This window comes from Thermobia domestica, chromosome 13, assembly GCF_964235325.1.
Source record: "Thermobia domestica chromosome 13, izTheDome1.hap1.1, whole genome shotgun sequence".
NCBI lineage: Eukaryota > Metazoa > Arthropoda > Insecta > Zygentoma > Lepismatidae > Thermobia > Thermobia domestica.
The window spans coordinates 52931154-52948242 of NC_137466.1; the positions used below are offsets into that span (position 1 = coordinate 52931154).

The window sequence follows — 17089 nt, forward strand, 5'->3', positions numbered from 1 at the left end:
CCTCCCTTTTGCCGTCCATTCAGTCAAATCCCTTCCGCTTTGGCGTGTTTGGTGAATATTGTGTGGGTGAGTTAATTGTTTTTAATTCGTATAAACGTGGACCTTGAGAGAATATAGCATCTGCAAGCAGAAAGAAGAAGCGTGTTTTAAATAGTTAATCTAGGGGCCTTGTGTATAATTTGCGGGAATATTTTGAGGCAGAAAGGGAAAATGGAGGACCATTACTTCCACTCTCTAAGGTTGTGCAGAGAGTGTCAGTAGCTTTACATATCGGAACAGCCACAGGGACAAGGATCAGCAAAGAAAAGTGCCCAGAAAATTTGAATGAGCCTTCAGGAGTGTTAAGAACTCCGAAAAGACCTTCAAGAGTGACAAATCTGGATGCATCTCAAAAAGATACGATCCGGCGGCATCTTTATGACTACTACTGGCGAAAAGAATTTCCCACCCGGAAAAAACTACTTGTTTCACTTAAGAATAGTGGTTTGTTCGATGGGGGTAAAACTAGTTTATCGTTGGTATTGAAAGGTCTTGGGTTCAAGTGGAAGAAGTATTCAGGGCGAAAAGTTTTGTTGGAAAGAACAGATGATGATGTTGCCAAAAGGTGCAAATATTTACGGGACATTTTACAAGAGCATCGAGAAAACATCGTGTGGCTAGATGAAACATGAGTTAATGCAAATCATACTAGGTCGCAGTGGTGGACGGATGATACCATTGCAGGTACAACAAAGACACCTCTTGGAAAGGGCAAACGTCTCATTCTGTTACATACAGGTTCATATGAGGGTTTCATACCGAATGCCTTTACTGCTGTTTCAGTCAAAAAAGACTATCATGAAGAGATGACAGGGGAAAAAATATTATATTAGTGTTCGCTGTAGGGTTTTTCACACTAAAATTTGTGGTTTTCTTTCTTACATACATTGTAGATTTCACTCTGTCATATTGTTGTTATCGTATATGATCGACTAAGACATAATTAATGTTATACAATATATTGTATTGTTCATTCGTTCTTTCATTAACAATTAATACGGCATGTTAAAAGTCCCGCCACCCTCAACGAGGAAGCAGACGAATCTCCCCTTGCACGAGAAGCACATGGCAACACCGCACTCCTCAGTCGTCCTCGCGAGCTGAGCTGTCAGAAATAATTGTTCGCCGACCAGGGTATAACAAGTTCTTTATTTGATTCTAATACTGGTAGTGTCTTACGTCATTTTTTTCCATCCGTTCTTCATTGCTTATAAATAATGTTTAATAAGAAGAACGTACTAACACCACAGGATAATTTTAAATGATCTCTTGCTGAGACGCTTACCAAAATCTATTTTGCTGTTTTAATTTTTTCACAATTAATATTCCGAGAACATATTTTAGCGCGTGGGAAAAAATCATCAGTGTGTGCGAAAATCATCGGAATTTTGGACCAAACATTGTATTTAAGTATTTTGGTTTTAATAATCATTTTCACGAATAATGTTTCCCTGATGATGCTGTCAGAACACCACTAAAAAGATTGTTTGAAATAAAAATAACTAAGGAAACTATTTTAAAACTCATACCCCAGATTTATTTAAAATAAATTATTATGGTCCTCTTGAAAAATTACAATATTTAAATAATAATTGCAGTGAATCGTTTCTTTATGAAGGACAAAAATACTTTGTACTCCTTGGGGCTTCTTTTATTGTATAAAAAATTTAGTACTTCAAACTACTCCAAGTCTCTTCGTCAGACGATACATAATAAAGTGGTTATTATTTCTCAATTTTTAACCTTTCCTGGGTGATTCGCATCAGAGTTTCAAGTACAAAGTATGCTGTATAATTTAAAAAAAAAAAAAAAGAAAAAGAAAGAAAGAAAAGAAAAAGTCAGAACTGATATTTTTTGTACCATACAATATTTAAATGCGTGTTTAAATTTTCATTTTTTGTAATTTTATATTTACTTTGACACAATTTTGACTTTGTCTGGACGTCACTTGAGTACAATATTGTCTGTGCTGTGATGCGAAATATGTTTCGGTTTCGCTTTGACAACCCTAGATTGCTTTGAGGACACTCTTGGCTGGCTGAGCACATGTAATAAATTTATTTTTGAAGTGACTTCATTCTGTTTTAGAAATATATTGGAATCATTTTGTACGAATAATTCTAAAGTGAAAAGTGTTTCTATGATTTTTAGTATTTGATTTCAAGAACGATAAGAAACCCTCTGTGGAAATACTGAAGGAATAAATTTGTCAATTACAGGTGGCTGCTGCTGCCGGAATCCCAGAGGAGATGGTAAGCAAAGCAAAACAAAGCAGAGGAGAAAAGAAGGCACGGAAAATTATGTCGAAACTTGGACTGAAACCGGTGAGTATCTTTCTGTAATATACGTTTTGACTAGAAATATTCAGGTACATACTAGGAAACGTTGATGGTCTGCCGATATATTGGTAGCCAGAGAGAACGTTTTTAATTTCATATGTTTAGATTTGTTAAAATAGCTTTAAGAATGGAGATAAGATTTGTGCTGTGATGAGAATATGCTTTGGTTTCGCTTGACGGTCCTAAACTATTGTGAGGACACTCTTGGCTGGCTGAGCACACAGAAAAATATAAATTAAATATATTGGGAATTCTGAAGCTTATTTTTTTTAACGTTATTAAATTCGTTTGATGTACTAATGATACAGAAAACTAGTTCCAAAGTTACTAGAGTTAGTGTTTTTAAAATTATTCGTTATTGGAATAATAAATATTGTTCGATATTTGATTATGTTATGTTAAAAAATCTGTTATTTTTATATTCAAATGATGTATTATTCAGACTACTACACTCGATGTAATAGCTTACAATTGTAACAAAGGTTTTAGTCTTAATTGCTTGTATACCTGTACATCATACTTGATAGATTATGAAATTCAGTTCATTACAATATTTATTTGTCCGTTCTATGTATAAGGGTTAAACTTCTCGCAAAAGCTTAAAAGCCGTAGTGGGTGGTATAGAAAATTGACCTACTAGCCTTTTGCTCCCACTACATGGTAGTGAAACAAATATTTTCTCCGAAATCCGGTGTTGCCAAGAAATTCGAATTGTTTGATAGTTCTCGGCCAGAATAGTTTGTGAGTAAAAGCTGATCTTCCCTATCACTTGAGAATGGAATGCAATGTCTTAAATATTTTGGCGAAGAAAAAAAGTAACCTGGAATCTCGAATACTTTGTGTTTTGTTATTTAACACTTTCAGTAGAAAATCTTTTCTTCTTCCGTTGAAAAGGAATGAACCATATGTAGGCAGTTCGTCACTGTGTTCATTTTCGGAGCATCTACCTTTTGTTGGCGAGGGGGGGAAAGAGAGGAAAAGCAGAGTAGACTCCCAAACCCACATGTGTAAGTCATTAATCACAGTTAAAAGGGGACCAAAAATATGGCACCGTCTTTGGATACTTTAAGTTACAGTGTCACTAGTAAGAGGATACAGCTGTTCAGACAGTTCCGAATACCACCCACTGAGAGTCATCTTGTTGCGAGAACTCTCTCTCTCTCTCTCTCTCTCTCTCTCTATATATATATATATATATATATATATATATATATATATATAGTCGCACACATCAAAGTGAGTAAATTCTGAAGACATGCACTATGTCGTAGTGGTTAGTATGATACATAGTGCGTAGAAATGCAAAATCAAACCATGTTTGCAGCATATCCTCAGAATGAGTGTCCCGTTCAATAAAGCATGTGACGTCTTTTTAACCATGTTTGAGGTTCTTTGTAGAGCACCTATACACTGATGTTAGCCTCCGTCGTTGTTCCTTTTTAGGTACTATACTGTATGTGCAGTTTCCTCATGCTATATGGTTACCTTCCCCGCGCAATACCCGGATTCAGTTCTTGGTGTGAGCTCATGTGGTTCGAGTCCCGCCGAACAGAGCGATAAATCACAAAGCAGTGTACGAATATTGTACAGATTTTTTTCTTTTAAGGTATCCCCCAAAGAAAGAAAGAAAAAAATACATGTGGGCGACAGTTTGAGTGAACGCGGAATTCATAATCCTTTGAAATGATGCGATTATCGAAACACTTTTGTAATATTATATGGTGTCATTAGACGTGTGACATGTAACACTGTCGTGTTGGAACCAACAATCATTTCAGCGATTTCACGAAGCGAAATAAATTGTAATGATGTATTGGTACTGCTCTTAAGATGGGCATATGTCACCATAAATAGTTTCCATTTCTTCGTAGATCTCTTTGGCTTTCATCCCCTTGAGATATCGGAATTATGTGACTGATCGAAATTCTGTCTTTGACAGTTCGACACTTTCGACCTAGTTCGGACTATTTCCAGACGCCATATATTCAACAGTTTTGAACCAAAAATCATAAAAACTAATAATTAGTGCCATGAGATATGAGTCATTTCGTTCATAACTGTCCTCTAACTAGCTACAATATTTCTATACAAGGGGGCAAAAAATATTGACCGACCCTCATATGCCCGTAACTTCTGTCATTTGCGCTACCCAAAATGGTCCGTATTTCATATCTTCTGTCTGCAACTGAACACATTCCCGGAAATGGACGCTTAATTTCTTTTTCTTTGAATTGTTAGGCACTCCTGTATCCGGAAATTTCTACTAAACTCATCTATTATACGTGCATAAAAACAGCTGGTGAAATAATATTTAACAATGATTTTTTTTCTTAAATTAATGTTCTACGTTTATGCTTCAAGGGTAACGGAGACGATCATGATAATAAATGAAATAGGGAGAACCAGGCATAGGACAATGAAAAAAGGGTGAGGAAACAGGAGAACCCGGTAAAACCCAAGAACATGGTGTTTGTCCTTACAAGTCCATTTAGCGGGAGCTAGGGTCGACCCAGGAACCCCATGCACCAGATGTGAGCTCTCTCTTCCACACCCCTGAAAATTTGTTGCTCTAGGGGAAACGGTATGCCTTTAACAATGCAATCACAGTTCTACGGAATGAGTCATATGACTGCTATTCGATAGATGACGTATATTCTCGTTAGTACTTCTACCGTGTCATCTAGCGATAGAATACACAATTGTTTCTACTGCATATCTCATTGCCTCTTGCTTCGTTCGAGTTAATAAACAAGGAACTTGAAGTTTAAACCATTGCAATATATCACGACAGCAGCACTATGACGAAAAGGATAATTTTTCATAAGAAAGTAGTAAGGCGTCAAAGTGCGTCATCTTTCCTCCATCATGTACACCGACACAAAATCGGGAAGGTTCAGCTACTCCATTGAAAGAAACCTTAATTGTGATATTAATTGTAGATCATCATCATCATCATCATATGTATTTTGCCCTTATTGGGAGGTCACTTGCCGCAGCTGAGAAGCTTCCGTGCTCCAAGGTCTTCCTCTAACCGCTTCGTCTTCACAAATGATCTTTCTGTTTTTATATCATCCATTAACTGTAGCCTCCTTTGTCTTCTTCCGCCTCTTTCCTGCCACCATACCCTCTAGCACGTCCTTCATAAGTTTTTTCTCAGGCAGTGTCCCAACCACTTTCTCTTCCTCTTCTTAATAATACCTGAAAGTGTTCTTTTCTCCCCCACCATTTCTGACACCCTGTCATTCATCTTCCACTCGACCCAACTAAGTATTTCCATTCTTCTCCACACCCACATGTCGAAGGCTTTTAGTCGTTTTTCATCACTTTTACGTAATGTCCATGTTTCCGCCCCGTATAGCAAAACACTCCACTCGAAGCAATTTATAAGTCTTTTTCTCAACTCTTTATTCAAGGTCCCACAAAACTAACTTTTCTTCCTCCTAAAGGCTTCTTTCGCCATTCCTATTCGTGCTTTTATTTCACGTTCGTATTTCATATCTACTAAGAATACTACCCAGATATCGAAAACTATTCACTTGTGCTATTTTCTCCCCTCCCACTTTTATATTTGACACAGACCGCTTCGTTCCGATCACCATGGCGTTTGTCTTTCTAGTATTTATTTTCATCCCATATTCTTCAAAGCCCTTCCTCAAGTTTTCAAACATCCTATTTTCTTTTCACATTTTATAACAAGCGCCATATCGTCTGCAAATCTTATACATCTAATCATTCTACCTCCTACCGAAATACTGTCTTTGTCATGTAGGCCCTTTTTCACTATCTCTTTTAAGTAGATATTAAATCATGTTGGTGAGAGACAGCATCCTTGTCGAAGTTCCTTCCAATTGCATTTCATTTCATTTTTTTCGTTTGGAACTTTTCTTTTTGTAGGTGGCTGCCGGAAGATCCCTAAACGACATCCAGCAGTAGTCTGCCATAATCGTAACACTCCAGTTCCCCCGATACCGTCGTTCCATTTCTTTAATATCTGGATGGAAACGCTCCCCCTACTCTTCAGTCACTGCTCCCACATTGTCAAGAAAGTAGTCAAGGTGGGAATTGAGAAAATTGACTTTGTTAAGCTCATGGAGCAATCAAGCTTTCGGAACACGTCCAACATTTTTTCCACAATTTCCTTATACTGCGAGTCCTTTCGGTTTCCCAAAAACGTTTTGACGACCACAGTAAAGACATTCCAAGCCTCTTTTTGAATTGGAGTCATTGAACTGATGAAGTCTTTGTTGGATATTCGTTTTCTAATATGAGGGCCAACAAAAACCCGTGTACTCGTAGTATTTAAGCAACAAACAGTGTAGTTAGAACTACTTACCAACTTTTACAAATCTAAGATGTAATCTTACTAAATTCGTTTATTGTTTTTAGTTTTTCTTTGTAATCTCGTACTTTTATTCATGACACATTACGATATGTGTCAGTAATCCCCATCCGGACCAATATGCATGTATTTTCATCAGGGTGGATGGATTTAAATCAGTCTGATTTAAATCACGATTTTAATCAAGATTTAAATAACTTGATTTTTTTATAAAAATCGTTGATTTAAATCAAATTCCGAAATAAATTAATTTAAAGTGAAAATAAGTAAAATCCCGTTTCTGTTCTGTTATTTCGATTATGGAAGATAATAATCGTAATACAATGCGACTCAAATGTATGTACAGCACAGTATGAAAACGAGTATCATGCAGAGGATGATTAGGGAGAATCCCGTTTTGAACGGGTAACGGGAGAATCCTGCTTTCTTCTCTTCGTAACATAGGGTTTTTAAATCGTTAAATATTCCAACGGAAAAATCACCATCGACATTTAAGACAAAAATTCTTTTATGTCCACGTCTCTTTGTTTCCAGATAATAGGGGCGTATTTAGAGGGGCCCGATCCCTTTTCCGAAACAAAAAAAAAAAAATAAATAAATAAATAAATAAAATAAAATAAAACTTTAGGCGAAATTTATGTACTAAATACATAGAAGTTCCTCGGGATCGTAATACGGCAAATTTTGGATGCCTTAAAATATCGAATAATACTTTTGATAAAGTGAATTCTTTGAAATATCTAGGATCAATATTAACAGACGAAAACGATATCTACGAAGAAATTAAATGTCGACTAAAAGACGGAATTCGTGTTATTATTCAGTTCAAAATCTCTTGTCGTCACGAATTCTGTCCAGGAATTTGAAGATTAAAATATATATGCTTGTTGTTCTCAGGGTGTCTAGCAAGCAAGCATAATCAAATTTCCTGACAAAATTATAATTTTTCCTGACTGTCATTCTTCTTTTCTTAGTAACTCATGAAAAGTAACTTATATTTAAATCATGAAAATGAAATCTTTCAGTTTTACGTCCCACGATTATGCCGGTTAGGCTAAAGGAGACGGTAATGATGAGTAATGAATGAAAGGAAGAAAGTGGGAGGAAACGGGAGAACCCCGAGAAAATTCACGACCACGGTGTTTGTCCACCACAAAGTTTACACGGTGCAAGCTGGGATCGAACCAGGGAACCCAAGCACCGGAGGTGAACTCTACCAATGAGCCACCGCGCCCCAACTTATATTTAAAGTGAACTGTAAGTTTTCACCATTGTTTATATGCTTATACAATATTCTACAAACGTACAAACGAACCAATTCATTTACCTGTAATTTATGACTTATTTTAGTGGCATTCCTTCACCCCTCACAGCCTGGGAAAGATTTTTCCCTGACACACAATGAAATTCCCTGTCATTTTCCCTGACCCTGCAACTTCCCTGACTGGTAGACACCCTGCTTCTGTATGGTTGCGAAACATGGTCGCTTACTATGAGGGAAGAACGTAGACTGAAAGTATTTGAGAACAAGTTCCTGAGACGAATATTCAGACCCAAGAGGAGCGGGAATGGGGGAAACTTCATAACGAGGAACTACTTAATTTTTACGGTTTACCAAACATTGCTAGGGTCATCAAGTCTAGGAGACTCAGGTGGGCAGGTCATGTAGCCAGGATGGAAGAAAATAGGAACACTTTCAAATTCTTAAGTGGAAGACCAATCGGAAAACGACTATTAGGAAAAGCTAGGCGCAGATGGGATGACAATATTAAGATGAATCTCGCAGAAATAGGAATACAAAATAGAAACTGGATCCAGTTGGCTAAGGATAGAAGTCAGTGGAGAGTTTCCGTGAACGCGGCATTGAACCTCCGGGTTCCATAGGCCATAGAATTAATTAGTTAATTTTGGGCGAAATTTATGTTCTTTACATGTATTTCGTGCCGCTGGCTAGTTTCGATTTTTTTAAAATATACTCCTGCCAAATATCAGGAACTTTCGTGAAAAGAAAAGTGTCATGTTGATAAACGTTGCTGTACGTTTTTTCCTTGATGCTTAAGAAATATTGTTTCGGATTGAAATAGGTTAACGATTGAGGATTGATTCGAAATTAAACCAAAATACTTTCACTTAAATGGTATAATTATCATTTAATATTAATTCCTAATGTTTTTTTCTCCAGTTCGCGACTTGTATTATACGAGGAGAAAGATTTGATGTAAATCAAAAAAATCAACAAAAATGATTTTTATTTAAAAAATCATGATTTTTTCCACCCTGATTTTCATGTTTCGGGGCGCACAAATGCATTTAATATTCCATGTTCATTTTTATTTTTGTGTGATGCATTTGCAATTTAGCGATTTCCAGCTACCTGTTTGACCACGTTACATTTCGATTCTGCAAAATCTTGACGTCCCAAGAAGAAACGGGGGTCATTTTCGACTTCGGTGCACCCAGAAGCGTAAAAATCAGCTGAACTTATGCAAACAGCTTTTTGGTTGCAGACCTGTGTTATCTATCTCCCTTAACCTCAAGGGTATAATCGTGGGACTTAAACTGAAAGATTCATTTTTTTTTTTTCAGTGGAAAAAGCGAAGAAGTGTAGCACTTTGTAAATATACTTGCGTGATATGGAGTATAGTTTCTTATCGTACAAAATATGATAAAAGATTTCGACAGTATTATAACTAAAAGAAATGTAATCAAAAAAATACGTATTATAGGAGTTTTGTGCATATTTTCAACAAGTGATATTGAAGTGATTAATCTTTTTTACTAAACCCCTTCTATTTTGTCATTATCAATTTGTTGTTTGTCTAACATTTTCATAGTAGAAAGACATTATCTGTCTTTCGCCTTTGGTGCGAGCGGTTCCGGGTTCGATTCCCGGTGGGAACACTCAGTCGAAAAGATATTACAGCTTTTACAGGCCAGTCATCCTGATTGTTTTTCCTGGTGTTTTCCTCATTCACACCGGGCCAGGGTTCCTACTGGTCAGGGAAGTCAGGGAAAACTCGGAAAATGGTGCAGGTCAGACGAACTCAACGAAAAAGACTGGAAATCAGGGAAATTCTATAAAATATATTTTTCTAACATAAATTGTACACCAATTTCAGCTTAGCCAACCATTAATGATCACAGTATAGAACGTTACTTAGATTTTTATGGGTAGTAAGTGGAATGTAAAAAATGATTGTCGCATATCTGTAACTCTTAGTGTGGGAATATAATTTGATAATGATTTTGCAGGGTAATTTTAATACTGATACTATGTGTATATATCGGGAATGTATATTCGTGGTAAATTTCATAGGAAAAGAATACAAATACGAAAATTAGAATGAGTAAGACAAAATGTTGCTAAATGGACAAAAAAGTTTTATTTTTGTTTTATTGTTCTTATTTACTGCTCTTTTGACATGAAATTTGCCACATACATGCCTTTGCCGATTATACACGTACTAACAGTATAAGAAATATCAGGCGAATTCGTTATCAAATTATATTCCTACAACATATTTATAGACATGCGACAATAATTTTGGACATGAGTGAACGTATGGGCAATTAATTGTTATTTGTCTCTTTGGAATAAATGTTTTCATATAATAATATTCACCGTTGTTTACTCCTTATTTATATGCGAACGTTGTCAGACACCTGTCATGAAAGTCAGGGAATTTCCTGCCAATGGTCAGGGAGAAGTAAGGGAAATAATTTCTGCAGATCAGTAGGAACCCTGCAGGCAAATGCTGCGGTGGCACCTCACATAATAATCCCATGCCACTTCCTTCTTTCCCCATTCCTTTGTTCCTCCTCAATTCCCCAGGCAGTGTGATTGCCATGGAAGGTCATCCTTCCTCAAATGTGATGGACTAACATGGCCATAGATCTCAAAAGCCCAGAAATCTAAATCCTAATCCTAATTTTCATAGTTTTAAAAGTGCCTCTATAAGGGAAGGAGTTTAATAGTTTTGGGGAAATTATTATAACAATGTAATTATTTTTGTATGAAATGTCGTCCTAGGTTTTTTAAATATATGCACAATAGTGAAAAGTATAAATATTTTTCTTGCTGGTTTTCAGGTTCAAGGAGTGAGTCGTGTAACCATCCGTAAATCCAAAAATATTTTATTTGTTATAAATAAACCAGATGTATATAAAAACCCAGCATCAGATACGTACATTGTTTTTGGCGAAGCAAAGGTAAGAAAAAAATACAATATATTTCTGTAAAACTGTATTGTTAAGTCTGTAATTGGTAGTACAAGTCATTTCATAAATACAGGGAATGGAAATTAGTGTTCTGCCGTAGACTTTCGAGATATTTTCGTTTCTTCTCATTCTTTTAAGTTGTGTCCAAGGGAAGTTGAAACGATAATTTGTAATTATTTGATATACCTATACACACAATTTGACCGTTAAGTCATATCCCATATCTCCCGTACAAATTCGATGTTGTTTGTTTTGAGTGTATTAATAGTTGAATCCTAGAATGTCATTTTCAAAAGTGGTTCAGATCATTTCCTTCGCTTATCCATGATGGAATGGGAACTGCTGCTTATTGATCTTGAGTGAAGTTCAGTCGTCCACGTCCGTAAATATATATATATATATATAAAATGGTGCCGAATCGCATATGCAGTCGTAACCATATGTAATTCTTGCTATTATTCGTCTTTATTGAACACCATAATTACATCTGCGTAGTCTGTTTTCACTTAATTACTTCTTATCTTGGTACTTAATAATAATTACATGTTATCAGTGCTAACAACAAATTCCATCCGTCTCTAACTACCATATAATGCCTTGTCACAAAAGCAATCAAGAATCTGTCTTCATCTATCTGAGCATCTATCTATATGACAACACGATATTTGATAACAATTTATCTTGTTGAAAGACAGTTCGCGTCATTTAAGAAGTAATTTGAATTCATTAGATCTAAAAGCATTAAAATGCGATTAAATATTTAAGATTATTTTCAAGTTCATGAGTTTATTTCACAAAACTTTATATTCTTGACTATCAGTATAAAGATGAGAGTTGGTAGAATGCATTAAATTTATTTGAAGTAGATAATAAGACTATTGGTTTTTATTTTAAGTGTCGTTGGAATTTCAATGGAGCGTTAGGTTCTGTTCTAAGGCAATATTAGTAATACATTCTATCCTCCGATTATTTTCACTTATTTTACAAATATATACTCACCAGTTACGGAAACACTTGAGAAAAGTGCAGCTTAGCAGGTTAATATGGCATTAGACCACCTTTTGTCCTCAAAACATTCCGATGGAACGTGGAATGGGAGTTACATAGGTAGCAAGTAGAATATTACACCATTCCGTGCGTGTAGTGCATCACTCAGTTCCATTGAGAGAGAATGAAGGCGGAAATTGCTGCGAATTCATGTTTCGTAAACGAACCACAGATTTTCAGTTATGTTTAGGTTCGGGGAATGGGCGAGCCAGGAGAGGTGTTCACCCCGATGTTCTTCAAACTGCGCCGGAACAGCTCTAGCTGAGTGAGTTGGCGCATTATCTTCATGGAAACATAATCTGGATCGTTGGATGCACATGTCCCGTTAAGTGGCGAAATAATACGGGCAGTAACAGGACCGGTAAATGTCAGCAGAGGATTCACTGAATACTATGATATTGCGGCGCATAGCATTACAGAGCGGAAGGAGCTTATGTAATTCCGATCACATGTTAAGCTGCAGGTCCACATTCTGTTGTCTCGGTGCAGAATGGAACGCTAAACCCCAATCCCCCAACCCCAAACCCCCATGTTTCACGATTGGGCGGACACACTCGGATCATTCGCTTGTTTGGACGTCCGCAACACGCAAGCACGACCCGTGGTTTGAAATAAGATGAACGATGACTCATCCAACCATATCATATGTTTCCATTCATCAGCGGTCCTTGTTGGATATTCGCAGCATCCTTGGTTTCATAGCTAAAGCGTGATGGTTCCTCATGACACTAAAGTGGTTTCGCCCGTGAAACCCAATCCCATATATCCTTGTGTATTATGTTTGTGTTTAAAAAAAAAAAATCTAACTCATGGTTTTCGAGAATGCAAAAGTTTGTTGATGCTTGTGGGAACTATTTGGAGGAATTGTAAAAGGTTTTATATATATTTCTTTCAGAATATCTAAAAACTTTCGGCATGCCCCTTGCAATTTATTAGGTACTACCCGGTGTTCTATCTAAATTTGTGGCAGATGGTTGTAGACATAAATTCAAGATGGTCGCCCTGAAGAGCACGACTTATTCGTCAGTATCATTTATCGACTATTATTTAGGGGGGAAAAAAAGTAAAGATTTTATCCAGCTTAAAAAGTGAACGAAAATAGTCCACTATGATTTCCTTTTTTGATCAACTTTTTTATTTTTATTTATTTATTTTTTATTTTTTTTTTAAGGTTCATAATTCGGTCCGTTTATGTTATGGGTATGTTCACGCATAACTCCGACATTTGTGAATAGATTTTGTTGATTCCGTTTTCGTTTGAAAGAGTATATTTTTCGGGTGGTCCTATGTAAAGTTCATCAGGATATAATGATAGTCTTCGAGAATAGACCATGAAACTCTTGAACGGGTGGAGTGAGTGGAAATTGTAATTAACCGACTTTAATATGTATATGTTCCGTATAACTTCGAGATAGTTGCTCCGATTTTAATGAATTGAAAGAATATACTTCCCCGATGTTCATGTAAATTTCATGGGTATCTAAGGAAAGAATTGAGAGATTATATTATAAAACTCCTTAGCGTGTGCAGTGTGAGAACCCTGATTAACGAACTTTAATATGTGTATCTTCACGCATAATTTCGATATGAGTGCGCCAGTTCTAATGATTTTGCTTTTGTTTAAAAGAATATACTTCCACATTGTTTCTATTTACATTTCTGGGGATCTAATGGTAGTCTTGGGAGATATAGCATGAAACTCCTTGACGGATGACAGTATTAATACCATAATTGTATGTATGATCACGCATGACTTTGGCATAGGTGCACTAATTTTGTTGATTTACTTTTTGTTTGAAAGAGTATGCTTTCGCAGCGACTTATATATATATATTTCATTACGATCTAATGATAGTCTTCGGAGCTAGTCAATGAAACTCTATAACGGATGGCACTGTTAATACCATAAGTTAAGTCTTCATCGTGTATATGCTCATGCTTTACATCAATGTTTACCGATTTTGATTATTGTTTTTTAGTTTCAAAGTGTATACTTTTTCGCTAGTTCCACATAAACTTTATCAGAATCGGATGGCAGTCTTTGGATTGTTTCTGTAGTTTCAAAGACTATACATTTTCTATGTAGTTTCTCGCTAGTTCAATATAAATTTTGTCACAACAGTACATCTTAATTTCGTCGCTGTTGCAAGATAGAAGGATTCATTCTATTATCAGTTGCTTCCCTGGAAGACGCTACAACTATGTGCGTCCATCAGTTGAAGAAGGAAAGTGGAATTGTAATAAAGATTTGATTTCAGCCTGGGTTCAGTACTATAAACATTACAGGAAATGCGATCTCGATTGGACTTTTATATGTGCAGTGGCTCTCAGTTACATAGAATGGTCTTTGCACATAGTTACAAAGGCACTGCTTGAACCTCTTGAAAGATGGCGGCTATTGACTGTTTTTTAAGGTTTCACGTAATGCTATGGTCTCAAAAAGCGAGTACCTTGGATTGCCCAACATTTCCACAATTTCTTTTCAACATTCCATTCCCAAGGTAAACACTACAGGCAGTTCAGGTCTGTTGAGTTTTACAGCTTTCTTCCCATGAACCAAGCCGTAGAAGTTATATCCTACAGTAATAACACTTAACCTATGCAATTCAGCTGTACTGCGCGTTCTTTGTACTTGAAGTGCTTTCTCCCTTCTCCTTAATTGCTGATGTAACCATATGCCTGTTAGTTTAGTCTACTCCTAGATTGTAGACAAATTGCAAAGTGCATGATCTAACCATATATAACCAAGTTAAATTTATGCCATCTGACCATCCATTGCCTATTTTAGGCAGTAGGGACATGTATATTAGTTGATATAGCTCGAATCTCACTCTAGATTACAGCTCATGGTACTTATGTTAAACTCAGTGATAAACTTAAGAATTAAGTATGTTATCAAATATTTTAGGTCTATAGACATAGTTTATTTTATTAATTGCACTTAACTCTCACATGGTTAACAATAAAAGGGTGAAATTCAGGGAAAAAAAAAAAGGATAAGTAGTAATCGATGAGATTTAACTTCATTTTATAGAGGACATAGGGTCATGTAGTAACATTTCAGATTTTTATTTTAATTTTTAGATTGAGGATCTCAGTCAGCAGGCCCAAGTGGCAGCAGCAGAAAAATTCAAAGCTCCTGAAGTTCCTCCTTCAGCGGAAGCAGGTGGAAGCACCACGGTAAGTTAACGAATTTCAATTATTTCTGATTGTGTAATACAAGCTACTAATATGAGCGCTCCTACTTGTTGGATAAAACAAAAAGACATAAGAAAATATAGTAGTTCAATTTTCTTTTCAATTATAATTGATTGAGTATGGTACATGTAATCAAAATCTGTGCCAGAACTATTCTTAACTTGAATCCGTAACTGAGTAATTCCACATTTATATGAGTACGTACCATTGCTCTGTGTTAGGCTTAACCCTGGAAAGACCAGGGGGGGGGGGGTCATTTTGCCCTCAAGTTCTTTTTTGTTTAGTTTATATGGATTAATACGTATTCATGGTTCTGTTTTTTTATTATTGTTTCTTTTCATAAAATTTTCATTCGCTTTTTTTTCAACTGAAATATACTACATTTTTTGTATAAAAAAATCATTGTGCGGACCGATTTGACCCCCCCCCCCCTCGGTTTTTTTTTTTTAATTAAAACATGTATGAGGTAGTTTTCAAAAATGTTACTTTTCTCCTTTACATAAACACTTAGGCTTTCATATAACTTATCGAGTGTTAGTATAATACTGGTTTTCTGCATAGTATTATAAGAAATTTGGTATAATATAAGCAGTTTTACGCACTGTATTGAGCTCGTTTTTACAAATAAAAGCCACAACTCTTTAAAAAGTTTCTTTTTCGAAATTTAGTTCAACACGTCAACTCAAACAAATATACTCTGAAAACTACTTAAAACCAGGCGGGCAAATTTTCCTCCCCCCTTCTGGTCCATCACGTAGCAGATACGAGCACGGACTTTCTAGGCTTAAATCTCTGTACAAAACCCAACATAATCACACATATTACTTCTTAGATATTTATTACATTATCCATCCAAATTCCATAAATAGAATTTCTGTTCCCAGTAGTAATCCATAGATAACATATCAGCCTAATTGAAGATATAAATTTCAATCCAAGAAAGAACATGTAAGAGATTCCAAATTTACGTGTCCATCTTAATCAGAATACAAATTCCAAACTGATCTGTTTGTACAGAATGTAACCTAGTAACACATAATCAATATAGAGGCATGTGCCATTATTCCATAACATTATGAGTCCGTAGCCTTGTAACCTCATTCCATAGAAGTCTCATTCCCAATAAGTACCAGGATGAATAGTAAAGATAGTAGCATTTCGAGGGCGTTTATTTGTATGAATAGTAAAGATAGTAGCATTTCGAGGGCGTGTTATTTGTTTTATTTATTTATTTGTACTGGTTCACAAAAGCCTGCACTTCAAAATGAAATTTATTTTTACGGGATTGCAAACTGGGTCAGCATTCCCAACCTTTGTGTGGGAAATCTCTTTCTAATGAGAATACATGTCCGGATCTTACTTAAATTAGAGGCCCACATACATATAGTACCGATGCTAAAGGCAGATGTTCTTTCTTGGTGGCAAACTTTTAATCAAGAGAAACTATTAATATTTCCATGTCATTAAATTGTCTGCCCCACAAAAGTTGCGCCATGGAACAAAAGAGATGAATATTGGATGGAGCAACATTTGCGCTACAGGATGGATGGATTTGTAAGCCATCCAAGTCATGAAATTTCTGCCGAGCCACTCGTGACGTGCGGTAAGAGTTTCGTCTAGTTTCATTGTAGATGTTAAGTAACAATGCAAAATGTTAAGTGCAGTGCTCAAGCTGGTTGTTGGTGTGTTGATTGAAAGGCAAGTGAGAACGTCAGATATTTTGTAAACACGGTTGTCAGATATATGCCCATAAATTATCAGTAAAGAAAAAATCAGATGCAGTTGCTTGTCTCATTAATTTGATGAGTAACAAATGAAGTGTCATTAATTTTTATTAAGCTGTCTGCCGCACAAGAAGTGCTCTTTAGAATCTAGCTGTAGCGTTTGAGTGATGTATGATGCAGGTTTA

General features: G+C 36.0%; 1 protein-coding gene and 1 non-coding gene across 7 annotated transcripts in view; both read left to right on the forward strand.

Moving 5' to 3' along the window:
* Window positions 1-17089, forward strand: part of Nacalpha (nascent polypeptide associated complex protein alpha subunit) — a 39122-nt gene that overhangs the window by 15617 nt on the left and 6416 nt on the right. For all 6 annotated transcript variants that reach the window (XM_081735731.1, XM_081735730.1, XM_081735726.1 and 3 more), the window contains 3 exons: window positions 2259-2363; window positions 10807-10926; window positions 15067-15162. In XM_081735731.1, the coding sequence (XP_081591857.1) occupies window positions 2259-2363; window positions 10807-10926; window positions 15067-15162 (321 nt within the window). The remainder of the gene's footprint in view (window positions 1-2258; window positions 2364-10806; window positions 10927-15066; window positions 15163-17089) is intronic.
* Window positions 2521-2598, forward strand: LOC145669341 (small nucleolar RNA SNORD53/SNORD92). Its single transcript, XR_014128200.1, has one exon. It is a non-coding gene; the product is annotated as a small nucleolar RNA SNORD53/SNORD92 (small nucleolar RNA).